General features: G+C 36.9%; 1 protein-coding gene across 1 annotated transcript in view; it reads left to right on the top strand.

Annotated features, from left to right (window-relative positions):
* Window positions 1-12497, top strand: part of LOC145989267 (beta-mannosidase-like) — a 51858-nt gene extending 39361 nt beyond the window's left edge. Inside the window, exons 9-14 of the mRNA XM_083124592.1 lie at window positions 2493-2683; window positions 5067-5350; window positions 6860-7007; window positions 9489-9697; window positions 10257-10451; window positions 12067-12497. Coding sequence (XP_082980718.1) covers window positions 2493-2683; window positions 5067-5350; window positions 6860-7007; window positions 9489-9697; window positions 10257-10451; window positions 12067-12336 — 1297 coding nt within the window. The 3' untranslated portion in view covers window positions 12337-12497. The remainder of the gene's footprint in view (window positions 1-2492; window positions 2684-5066; window positions 5351-6859; window positions 7008-9488; window positions 9698-10256; window positions 10452-12066) is intronic.
* Window positions 12498-14338: the final 1841 nt, after the last annotated feature.

Here is a 14338-nt window from a genome sequence, read left to right on the forward strand (position 1 = left end):
GGTCTGCACAGTCCCTACGACGCCAGGCATTCCACAAAAACTTAAATAAAATGGCTGTTGGCAACCCAAGACAGTTCGTTTTCTGCATGGTGCACCTGAAGGGGTCTGGGTATATTAACGTGGGGCAATTTTTAGCTGCGTTAAATACTAATGTGATCTTCGTAATGTAACCTTGGAAACACCGGCTACCTTTGGCTCACCTATCTTATACCTTCAGAAGATCTCCGTTAGCTTGTGTGCCTTATCAAGAACAACGCTGTGACCAACAGCCTGACAGCTGGTTACAACGTTGTTCTCTCTGTAAAGAAATACATTTCACTGCATTTAAAATACCACCCCAATAACAAAGAAATTGTTTTGGTCAGTGTACCATGGTATCAACAGAAAATTAAAGGATTTACTTCAAAATAGTACATATTTCTGGTAAGTCACCTAAAATTACCACCGGAAATATTTCGTGAACAACAATAAATATTGAAAAACTGTTTTCGCAGATATATAGGTATGAGAGGGGCTCATAAAATTAGTGGACACAATACGTTCAACTACGTAAGGAAGTAAGATTTTCAACACAAACTTAATTTTTTTAAATGGAAACCCATTTTATTTTCAGCTCATTTGAAAGTACGGAAAAAAATCATTAAGAATGGCGTTTGTTACATTGTAATACGTCAAGTAGTTCTCTAGTAATTGTAACCTGAGGTTGAGCTTGAAGGCGCATCCCCACTATGCCTGTCCGCAGAGCCGAGCGCAAATGCCGTCGCGCATACAGCCTCCACACATGTTCTGCATTTTTCCTACACTTGCCATAGATAAGTATCATCCCGGCCTTTTCAGAACCTGAAAATACTATTTTCTCAGCAACAGTTCTGACGTACGTACACTATCACAAACGTCTTGTTAATTAGTGCACTTTGTTACGCCCTTGCTTTATTTGATAAATTTGATAAATCAATTTGAAGGAAAAAATGTATAAGCTGCAAAGTTTAAAAGTTGAAAACTTAAAGATTAGTCATGACCAAACAAGAAGAGTTGATTGTTCTAATGTGCTAAAAATTATGACGTAAATAAATGAACGCCAATTAAAGATTAGAATGATGTTAATGTATTAACATTTATGTACGTAACCGATGGCGGAATGTTTAAAATTTATACTTTTTAAATAACAAGTATTTGTTAACTAAGAAAGATGTATCAGAACCTTTTAGATAATTTGTCAAAGCTTACTTATGTACAAACTACACATTTTATTATAACCCGCAGTTGATGGAACGTAACAACTTTCCTAAGCACAACGCACAGTATGCAGAAGAGTAACATGTTTGTTACGATACACGAATGGCGTCGAAAGGGGGGTATGTATGTTACGACACACAAATCAACTTGTGAGAATGTTTGTTTCAAGTGTCAACTTCACGTTACAATTACTTGAGAACTACTTGACGTATTACAATGTAACAAACGCCATTCTTTATGATTTTTACTGTACTCTCAAATGAGCTGTGAAAAATAAGGTTTCCATAAAAAACTAAGTTTGTGTTGAAAATCGTACTTCCTTACGTAGTTGAACGTAATTTCATGAGCCCCTATCATACCTATATATCTGCGAAAGCAGTTTTTCAATATTTATTGTTGTTCGCGAAATATTTCCGGTGGTAATTTAAGGTGACTCACCCTGTATATTAAATACGCTACTTTTGTCTCCTGAAAATTTTTGTTTTTGTTCGTGTGACCTATTCAGTTGACTTGCAGTAGCCATCCAAGTGTGGAATGTACCAGTCAGCACCAGGAAAACTTTGTCCTCAGTGTGAGGTGACGGGTGTCTCGAAAGTCATTGAACCCTAACTAAGTCTTTATACCATAAAAACTGTGAGAGATATTCACACCAGATTTCCTGCGTTATGAAGTCTTACCTATTGAGACAGTTTATAATGCTTTTGATTTGCCAGTTCATTCCCATGCAGGAATGAATTACTGGCTCAAGTCGGAGTGAATTTCTTCCAGAATACCAGAATACCAATTCTGGAGAAATAAATTTAATAAGAAATTATCTCAGAGCCACAAATTCGAAGCTTTCGGGTTGGTTCCATGCTTATTTGTGATTTGCCACGTGCAGCACTGATGGGTTTATGGTCGATATGCGGATGTGGTGGCATATTAGTGATATATAATCTTAGTTGGCAACATTAGCAGCCCAGAATTTTGTCTGTAGCTTCAGACAACATGAATCCAAGTACTTACCCTACAACTGCATGGAAAGTTTTTAATGTGTTGCAGTAAATATTTTATTCGTACTTTGCAATAATTATTTCGACATTCGAAAAGAAACGGATACGAGACAAGAACAAGACACGACTCGAGACGAGAGGAGACCATACCGAGTCTCGTTCCATCTCGTCTCAGTTCCACCTATTACGTCCTTAGTTAAGAGTCTCATTGAAAATTCACGCAAGTTTGAAATTCTTTTTTTTTTTTTTTTTTTTAATCAAAAGGTATGGCACAGGCAGTAATTACGAACTGTACTACAACGACTATGTGAAACTCTATGCTGACACAATACGCCGACTTGTTCTGGAAGAGGACCAATCACGTGGATTCGTTACATCAAGTCCAACCAATGGGAAACAAAGCGAAGCGGAAGGATATGTTGGAAAGGATCCATCTAGTCCTCTCTACGGTGACTGTATGTGCGGTTGTATCTTGCATATTATCACTAGACCTAGGATTTTAGGCTTTTAACCTATTTTTTCCTTTACAGGTATGTAAGACATAATAAGCTATGTCAGGGTTTCGTTAGAAAATGCAACAACTGATGAAGTATTTTCATTCATTCATTGTTTTCTGCCTAATTGGCAGGTTTTTCACTGCAATCTCCAGCTTTCCCTATTCTCCGCCTTACGCTTCGTAATAGCATACGACCCAGTTAATTTAATATCATCCATAAGCTGATATCTCTTTCTTCCACGGACTTTTCTTCCTTCAACCATTCCCACCAAGGCATCTCTTAGCAGGCAGTTCCTTCTTAGACAGTGTCCTAACCAGTTTCTTTTCCTCTTCTTGATGGTCTCCAGTATAGATATTTTTTCACCAACTCTTTTCAGAACGGCTTCGTTTCTTACCTTGTCCGTCCATTTTACACGCTCCATTTTTCACCATGTCCACATTTCAAAAGCTTCGAGTCGTTTCTCTTCATTTCTTCTCAACGTCCAGGTTTCTGCACCATATAGTGCTACACTACACACAAGACATTTCACTAATCTCTTCCTTCAGACCTATGTCCATGGGTCCACAAAAAACATTTTTTCTTCTTTTGAAAGCTTCTTTTGCTATTGCGATTCTCATTTTCACTTCTTGTTTGCAGCTCATGTCACTGCTTATAGTGCATCCGAGGTACTTGAAGCTATCCACTTGCTGGATTCTTTCACTGTTTCCTCTCACATTAATATTCCTTGGTTTCCGTACAATAACCATTGCCTTTGTCTTCTTTACATTAATCTTCATCCCATACTGCTCACAGCTGCTGTTTAACTCTTCTAACATACTATTTATGGTTATTTCATCCTCAGCGAATAATGCCATGTCATCAGCAAATAGTGCCTAAAAGAACCTATTTTGTTTGTTAGAACTTATTTTAGGTTTATGTGCCTAAATCAGGCCTTTTTAAAAAGTTTTTATATATTTTTAAAGGTTGAATGTCACACAGAGGCATTTGCTTTGTTTGGTCACGAAAAATTTCAATGACGAACGTGTTTGAAACGTACATAATCTGACATAATCCTCCCTGGTAACCTCCATACAAAACTAGGTCTTGACATGGCCACCCGACGAAGTGGAGCCGGGGCCACTGATAATCCTCCCTGGCAACTTCATGTACATAGAGGTCCTTGTGACCGACAGACGAGGTGGAGCCTTGGCCACCGAGAATAATCCTCCAGGGCAACCATTTATAGACACCATATGATTTAAGAGACTACACACTACTCTGAAGACGGAGGCAGATTCAGCTTCTGAAACGTTGGTATTTTAAAATTAACACAGTGGTTAAAAGTACAAAAAGTAAGAATGAATAAATCACCACTGATCAGCTACAAAGAAAAACTTCAAATAGTTTAAATTTTTATAATAAATCAATAAAGCTATTTTCTAAAAATGACCAGTTTGTACAAAAAGTCACATTTTATAACATATTATGAGAATGAACGCGAGATGAAAGTGTTCAAATTGTATTTTATACATTTTAGGGTTAAGCAACGCGTCTTACGAGACTTAATTTAAATTTTAGACAAAGTGAATCAGTAAAATACTATTTGCCTTTATTTAGAAATTACCTTAAATTATATTTAAAGAGATACAGTTTGCAAACAATTCAATTTAAACTCTATAATAGGAGCGATTGAAAGTTTTTAGAATATTAAACTGTTTACTGAGAAGAGAAAAAACACATCTTCATTGAAACTGATCAAATTAAAATAGTTTATTCTTTTTAACTATTGATCGATTCTCAAATTCATATCCTTCAAACTTTTATTTGCACACCGATAGACAGGGAAACACTCGAAAACATCAAATATGCATGAATATTTCCAAAATATCGTCTAAAGACTAACAAACTCATAAATGACTCGTGGCCATTACAATAGTTATTAATTATATAAAAGACGGGAAGGTTCAGGTTAAGTTTTTTAGGCACCCAAAGCTTTCCAATTTAATATTACATATAGGAAAGCGACTAAAATAAAAAATATATATATACTGCTCGAAATCCTTTAAATAATTTTACAATTAATAATGCATGAAATATTTGCTACCATTATTTAATTTTCTTAAATTTGCATAGAAGTAAATTGTTTTTATATTGTATTTTCCTAGTATTTCCATTTTTCTTCCTCAACGTCGCATTTTGACCTCTTTCGGTTAATTGTGACGATCAGAATGACAATTAGATGAAATTAATGAAGGAATCCATACAAGGAAACATCCATGCTGGATGCCCATGCCTAAACTCTTAACCGGTATCACATGTAGAAAGGGAACCTTAAATTTTAAAGGAAATACTTTAATTTCAGTGCACTACTATAACTACATATCAGATGGTTGGGACTGGAAAATCTACCCCACAACAAGGTTCGGATCTGAATTTGGTTTCCAATCATTTCCTTCGTTTGAAGCCATAGCATCAGTGTCCATCGAGGAAGACTGGTCGTACTATAGCAACTTCACGGAGAACAGACAGCACCACCCGTCAGGGCAGGACGAGATGCTAATTGAAATCAGACACCACTTTACAGCCCCCACGGAAGAACAGTTAGCAACAGCTGAAGGCTTCAAGGGGATGATATACCTCACACAGGTAATTATGTCGTGTGTGCCGGCCTCTATGACGAAGTGGTTAGGTTCAAAATCCATATCGTTGATGCTTCATCAATATCATCACCGTCACGATTAACATGATGAAAAAATATATTTCGTTCAATTTTTTTAAATAATAACCAATTTCTTCAGCTTTTTTTATTTCACATATTTTATGTCGCTTCCCTACTTTTTTTTAGGTTAATGTGATGAGTAGACGAAATTGAGGAAATAAGTACAAAGAAAACGAACAACCACAGTCAGGCCGGGACTCGAACCATGAACCTTTGGTGGTGAGATCCGTAGATAGTGGCACATAGTGGATCAGATCCCACTTTAAACTGTAGGTTCAGTGCCGATTAGCCTTACTGTGCATAAAGTGGACTTAAAACAACAAATCAATCAAACCTATTCCACTAATATTATTGTTAGTTTGCAAGGATTCAATTCTCTAAATGTTTCTGCAATACTACCAATTCTACAAGAGTCACAACTCAGACTTTTAAATCAGATTTTGCATCTATTTTTCTACCTTATGGTGTGATATTTAAGATATAACAAAAGCTTAAAGTATGTGCAGAGGCGTTTCGAAGATCCAAGACAAGTGAAAATAGAGAAAGGAGTTTTTGGTGCTCTGATTAAGTAATGGTGAAGGTATACTATATCTGCACTGAGAGACATAGAATACACATACTTTAGTCGTGGTGTTGTATTATGTTTAAAGTAAAGTATACGTGCCAAATTTTTACAATGCTACTTTATTAGCAATACTATTATATATATTGTAGAACAGAAAACATACATAATGTCAAATGAAATTTTTTGAACATTTATCGAATATAAGAAATGAACTGAGGTTTGGAGAAAACATTTGTATTAAGGGGGGGATACACCAAAATCCATTCTCGGCCGTGTGCAAAACTCTCTAGCTACGGGTCTGATAATCATGTTTGGAATATTCATTCTTACCGGTACCGATAGAGTACGTAACAGGATATAGAAAATTCGATAAACTTGTAATTCAAAGTTATACTAATTTGCTTATGAAGAAACAGATTAGAAAGTGCCACCTATCAGCTATAAGTAGTCTGCAACCAGTCTAAAGTGCAAAGGTAGTATTCCTGATGTATTCTTTTTAAATACTTACGCACAAACACCCCCCCACACATATATATATATATAGCTATATAATGCCTGAAATACTTGGAAACACCTTTTCTTATTTCAAAGTTAATAACAAAGTCAAACTTTATTTTTGAGTCCACTTTATGACTGGAAGTATAGTTTAAAGTGGGATACACTATGAACATCCATTGGGTATGGAAACTGGGACCCCTTGATTGCAAGGCCTTACCACTAATTCATAGGAGAATCCCGAATAACAATGTACAATGCTAAACTGGAGTTGGAGATAATTCCAATTTGTTTTTGTGCCTTTAAACATTATTGAAACGAATTTGTATACAAGATTAAGTGGTAGAATTCAAATATTTATTTAATTTTTTTGCAGATAAACCAGGCAATGTCCACTAAGACCGAAGCAGAATTTTATCGTCGACACAGAACTGAATTGACAAGTGACGGTAGAGGGAACACCATGGGATCCCTCTATTGGCAGCTGAATGACATATGGCAAGCTCCCACTTGGGCTTCGATAGGTAACTTATGATTAATATTAATTCAATTTAAATTAACGAAATTAGTTTTCGTGTTATCATGTTTGCGAGAAATCAAGGTCCCTATCTACAACCAGTGTGTAAATTAAGGGGGGGGGTGCCGGGAATTTCCCCACCGCAAAGAAATTTATCCCAGTAAAAGAAAAATATTTTTTCCCTACCAGGGATTACAAAGAAAATATATTGAAACATATATTATACCATTTCTAAACTATGTAACGAACACAATTGAAAAATCATTCGTACCCGATAACGGTCCAGTCATCAAAGATTTCCCTGCCGAAAAGTATGCAGGCTTGTGATTTAAAGAAGGACACCATTCTGAAACTAACCAACCTTATGGATTAAAGAAGGACACCATTCTGAAACTAACCAACCTTGTGAATTAAAGGAGGACACCATTCTGAAACTAACCAACCTTGTGGATTAAAGAAGGACACCATTTTGAAACTAACCAACCTTGTGGATTAAAGAAGGACACCATTTTGAAACTAACCAACCTTATGGATTAAAGGAGGGCACCATTCTGAAACTAACCAACCTTGTGGATTAGAGGAGGACACCATTCTGAAACTAACCAACCTTGTGGATTGAAGAAGGACATCATTCTGAAACTAACCAACCTTGTGGATTAAAGAAGGACACCATTCTGAAACTAACCAACCTTGTGGATTAAAGAAGGACACCATTCTGAAACTAACCAACCTTGTGGATTAAAGAAGGACATCATTCTGAAACTAACCAACCTTGTGTATTAAAGAAGGACACCATTCTGAAACTAACCAACCTTGTGGATTAAAGAAGGACACCATTCTGAAACTAACCAACCTTGTGGATTAAAGGAGGACACCATTCTGAAACTAACCAACCTTGTGGATTAAAGAAGGACACCATTCTGAAACTAACCAACCTTGTGGATTAAAGTAGGGCACCATTCTGAAACTAACCAACCTTGTGGATTAAAGAAGGACACCATTCTGAAACTAACCAACCTTGTGTATTAAAGAAGGACACCATTCTGAAACTAACCAACCTTGTGGATTAAAGGAGGACACCATTCTGAAACTAACCAACCTTGTGGATTAAAGAAGGACACCATTCTGAAACTAACCAACCTTGTGGATTAAAGAAGGACACCATTTTGAAACTAATCAACCTTGTGGATTAAAGAAGGACACCATTCTGAAACTAACCAACCTTGTGGATTAAAGTAGGGCACCATTCTGAAACTAACCAACCTTGTGGATTAAAGAAGGACACCATTCTGAAACTGAGGAACCTTACCAAGTCGAGACAACAGCAGGCTGTTTCCCACTTAAGTTTTCATGGCACAGAGCTGATATTTTACATGTATTAAGGTGTTCACGAGAAACTTGTTGGTAGATTAGATGGGCATTAAGTGTGAACTTGGAAATATATACATTTGGTCAAGTTTTCGATGTTACTAGTTCGATATCTCTTTTTGTTTTTATGCATGAGTTTGGGTTTTCTTAGAATGTAAATATTCCAAGTGTTCCTAAATTACGTTTAAATGTGATCATAAAATTTAACGACTCAGGTTAGAATCAATTTACTAAGGTACTTAGAATCGCAAGGCAAAAATTTAGTTTACTAACTAGTACCATATACAAATTCGCGAACTAAAAAATCCTACCTCCAGAACAGACACGTATCTAGAAATATGTTTCGGGGGGGGGGGTCCGAACCAAGTGTCTAAAAGTAATAATAATAATGTTTAAACAAGAATAATTATTACATTAAATTAATGAAAATATTATTAATTAAAATATTCAAATTAATTAATACATTTTTATTACATGAATAGGTAAAAGGACGGTATAAGAATAGTGACATAACAGCACGTATTCATTATCTAGCTTACGTGCAAAATTGGTAAATAAAAACCTGCAAGGGAATTAATGTCAAATAGATAAAGATTTGAATATTTATTGATTATAAAAAAGGATGTTAGATACAGTTGACGAAAAGTAAAGTCCCTGGTGATATTTTATGAATGTTACGTTGCAAGTAGTAATAGATCTGAAATAAATCATCTTCTACTATCATTCAAAGTCGTATGATCACAATATAATCCTTTCCTTCCAATTAGTTTGTAGGAAATAAATAATCCTCGAATAAAGAAAAAGTATATTTTCATTATTTAATTTTAGTGATTTCATTAATCCATTATTTTCATTACTTAATTTTTGTACTTAGTAAATCTTTCGGGCGTGTGTCCGGACCCCCTGGACCCCTCTAAATACGGCATTGCGCCAGAAATGAAATCAGAAAAACACCATTGAGTGAGTAGGCATTTCCCAAAACAAAGCTTCATTCGCACAGTGTCTACAACTCAGTAACTCTCTAAAGTTCAGAATCTTCTCCATGTGATCTGAGAGAGCCTCTACATCTACATCCACCGTCACAGGAAGTCACCTGCTCATTCACTTCTTGTCTTTTCAGAGCACGGAGGCCGGTGGAAGATGCTTCACTACTACGCCATTCGATTTTATGCTCCAGTACTTGTGTCTCCACTAGTGGATGAAGATCAGCTAGTCGTCTATTTGATATCTGACCTTCTCTCGCCTTTGGACGACCTCATCTTTACAGTGGAAGTATACGGATGGGATACCCTCACACCATTATACAAGGACTCCATTTCGCAAGTGCAGGTAAACCTGGGTAAACCTATTAGTTGAATCTATTGTTATCATCAATGACGTCGACTCTCAGTTATTTAGCATTCGACATTCTTCAGCTTGTTTCTTTCGGTTAGTCGTTAATGAAAGCTGAGTTGAAAGTTAAAAAGTGTGAAATGTTATTTTAAATTGTCACCATGATGTAGTATGTACAGTCACGGACATTTCTGGATTGTAACGACCTTGCAGACTTTCAATGGGATTGTTACAAACTAGAAATGTCCGTGACTGTACTAGGTGGTAAAAGTTAGGGTTTGATTATTATTTACGCTTGTTTATAATATTATTGAGAGTCCATGGCATATATTAAATTTGGATGCCGATTGAAGACAGTGAATGATTGTCAATGATGTATGGTGCAACAATGTGGTATTTCATCAAGCAACACACGAGATGTGTTATAATTCTTCGAACTGTCATCTCTCTTGCACTTATTAAACAAATTTAAGGTGGTGTAATCAAAAGATTATCATAGTTTTGATATTAATCGTGGAGTAGTTCTATTGATTGATGTTCTATTGTTTCTTCTCAGGCAAAACCTGAAAGTGCTGAAGAGATATACCGCCGAGATTTAGGAGAGATTCTAGCAACAATTAACCAAACAGCCGACAGCGTCTTTCTTCGAGTCACTCTGACAGATTCATCCAACGCCGACGTCAGTCCAGATAATTTCCTTTTCCACGCAAGTTTTGATGATGTGGTAGGACTAACCAAAGCCAACATTCAGGTACTCTTATATTGTGTAGAACATGTCATCAAAATCTTCTATTTCTTGTCGTAGGGAATTACAATGTTAAATTTACAATATTCTACTGTTAAAATTTAACAGTCTGTTAATTTATAGAAACGGAACGCAAGCGTCTTTTATTTAAATTTGAATATTTTATCCTGCAAAAAGATAGAAATGATTATACATTGGAGATTAACTACGTATTTGCTGATGTGGTTACGGCACGGTAGTTGGATGGTAGATGAAATTGACGGTCCTATGGCTGTGTGCATCAACGCCGATTATTTCGAAGTTCAGATGAACGAGATCAATTTTAATCCACCCTAAATGAACTTGGTTTAAAGATTTGCACTGCTCCAACGAAAAACGACGTTCGCGAGATTCCGTTCAACTGATCCGAGATTAATTTGTAATGGCTATTCCTGATTGGTTGGCTGAAACAAATTACAATCAAGAACCGCATGGAGTAGTGTGATGTGTTAAAGTACCAACATGTAGGAGAATAAAAGTAATTCGGGCTGAAAACTTGGGGATGTACTAATCAACCATGTCGACGAGTATAAGTATGTAGTAGAGTGTAAAGAAAATAATAATATTAAAAAAGAACTGACGGCACAACACAAAAGGAGAGGGAGAAAGCATGGAACCTTCTACGATACTTTAATTCCTTACCAAAAGCATTCGATTTTGATGCTACTGATATATCATGTCTGTGGTAAGTATTTGAATTTTTCATTTCTTATATATTTATATTGTCGTGTCGTGTAAATAGCCAGTAACGTGTATTGTCGTAAATTTATACAATGATATTTCCAGTTCCAACGCCATGTAGCAATATCGTAATATTGCTCTGTTCTAATTTACCTTGCACTTGCACGTAATATACTATGACATTTATATATGTTTTCTGTGGTAGAAAGTATTTAGACACATTATGACTTTGCACCACAAATTATTATTATTATTATTATTATTGAAGTTTTTACACAGTTCTCGAATTATCAGCATGTACACCCAACATCTCTAGCGTTTACACGCCCTCGATATCACTTTCCACTCTTTTTCTGTCAAAAACAACTGCCTGCAGTCGAAGCGTTAGTATCGTGAACCAGGATCAGACATCAAAACGGTGGCGAATGGCCGATCAGAAGATAAACTCGTTTCGATGTTCCTAGATCATTTCTCCAGTTAACTTCTTATAGCGTATTTAAATGTATAAATTAATCGCAAATATATTTACAATCGTATTAAATGCAAACAGCACCGAAAGTCTATCACGACTGAACTTACTCGAACGTCGGTCACTATGTGTGAAACTTGAATGAATGATGTTTCAGCAGTAGACGATTTTCACTGAACCTGGTTCCCGTATCCGTTCCACTTGCACCCGTCACCCCTATTATGCCAGTGGACTCGTCCAGTTAGCGCGTGCGCACCTGCGCCGATGGTTGCCACTAACGCAGAACCTGCTTCCTCGTCTGCGTTCCACTTGCAGCATTCACCCTTATTTTGACAGTGGACTCGTCCAGTTAGCGCATGCGCAATGGTCGCGATTAACTCAGACGGACTGTATGTGCGTTACTCACTTCTGTATTTTTTCTTCTATGCTCAGGTAAACAGCGTGACGCTCTCTGACGTAGCTGCCGACAATTACGCTTCCGTCTTCGATATCGAGCTCTCCACCGACACAGTGGCGCCTTTCGTCTGGTTGGAAGTTCAAGGCATCAGGGGACGATTCTCAGACAACGGTTTCATGATGACCACAGAACAAAGAACAGTCCAGTTCTACACGAAGGATAAGGTGACGGCGGAGGAAGTCGAAATGGTGCTCACAGTCAAGTCTCTGCTGGATGCCTACCCACCCGTCGACGATCAACAGTAAGATGAAATATCGAAATTTCAAAAAGCCATGATAGTGGAAGAAGGGGAATGGAAAGTTCAAAACTGTAACAATTATAATTTTGTAGATGTTGTTCATTACATGCAAAAATTGTGAATAAAAATTGATGTGACATAAGACAAACAAACAAATTATGGATTTCAGTTCAAAAGTTATGATTATTTTCCGTGAATTTGCATGGAAACATTTGATATCTTAAAAACTGTTTTTCTACTTAAAAAAAATATGCATATATTGCTCGAGTTGCAATTAACTCCGATTTTGAGGTATTTTTTGTTATATTACCTCGATAAAGTAATGAAAGTAAAGTGTTCTCCTGTGCTTATAAACATTGTGTATAATTTTTCAGTAATTATTTGTTGCATTTGTATTGTGTGTTATTTTACCTCCATAGAAATTTTATATATTTAAGTGACCCCCACATCCACAGCCAGACGCGCTTTTTCTTTTTCCAGTCAACTTGTGAATGCGAGTTCATTTCTTGCTCTCTGATTGGCTGTTGGAAAGTTACGGTGCTCTGATTATGAGAATATCTTATTTGCGCTGTACGTTAGGTTAGGTTAGGTTAGAAAGCAGCAAATTTGCGCTGAAAATAGGAAATAAGATATTCTCACAATCAGAGCACAGTAACTTTCCAACAGCCAATCAGAGAGCAAGAAATGAACTCGCATTCACAAGTTGACTGGAAAAAAAATTCGCCAACCAGACAGCCAGACACACGCACCCATAAAGCTATAGAGAGGGGATGGGGAGAGAAAAAGAAAGAGGAAAATAGAAAAGAGAGAGAAAAAGAGAGAGATTAAGATTAGCATAGAAATAAGGGGGAGAGAGAGAGCCGGGGGGAGAGGAGGGTGGTTAAATCGGAGACCACGTGCTTTTAATGACTCACGATTCCCCATCTATTTGATCTAAACTTTATTAGCCACAACTTCGCGATTAACGTAGAGACGAAGGAACGCGACATTAAATACAAACAAATTGAAAATAACTCGTAATACGATATGCACTTGCCTATGTGACGGAGTGGTGAGCGTAACTGACACAAAACCAGAGGTCTAAGGTTTAAACCTTGGGCAAGGCATGGGTGTGGGATTTGTCGCTTCATGTAGGCCTATATCATCATTGATCATATTCATCACTCGACTAAAATAGAAACAGAAAAGATGATGAGCTCTCATTTTTATTATTATTATTTGTTGTATTTGTATTGTGTGTGTGTGTCTATTTTTATACCACTTTTGACAAATGGCGACGATGAGGATGAGTGATGATTAGGTAAAATTGATGAAAGAACCCTCCCAACACCCACCCCCAGGCCGGGACTCGAACCCGGGAAATTATTGTTTAGAACGTGAGAACAAATATTAATTCGAATTGGTACGGATTTACTCAGCCAATCCGCTAAAACAGCCACCTTCTGCTTATCTTGTTTCTACATTCGTCGGCCAGATTGCCAGCATTTTGAGGAATGTTCTGCACTGGATACGAAGACCTCGCTCCGGATCATGTACGGAATATCGGGAAGGCAGATTCAATTCCGCAGGATTTAATCTAGAATGAACAGCTGTGTCTTCGCGAACGTGCTACTGCGTTAATATTTCCTTTGCGCTCATCTTGCTGTGGATTAAACTACCAATTGTTTGTCTCGTTCAGGATCTAACCTCGACTTCTAAACGAGAGTCTCATTTTGGTCTCGAGTCTTAAAACAACAACCGTTTGTTTGTAGAAACAAAAGTAGTCGAATATTAGTTTGGTGCCTACGGTCGTACCAGTAAGAGGAAGACCACAGGCTACTCGCGAAATAAAGTGGTCAGTCATTCGTTTATTCAGCCACAGCAGACGAAAATGTTTCCCGTCCATTTGTCCGAGTGTTCTAATGTTTATTCATTTATTATTATTGAACTCAACGGTTTTACACCAATTTATAGAGTTTAAATTATAGCAGTACAATTTCTTACATAACACATAGAATAACAATACTGAA

This window comes from Lepisma saccharinum, chromosome 6 (genome assembly GCF_977018435.1).
Source record: "Lepisma saccharinum chromosome 6, izLepSacc3.1, whole genome shotgun sequence".
Classification (NCBI taxonomy): domain Eukaryota; kingdom Metazoa; phylum Arthropoda; class Insecta; order Zygentoma; family Lepismatidae; genus Lepisma; species Lepisma saccharinum.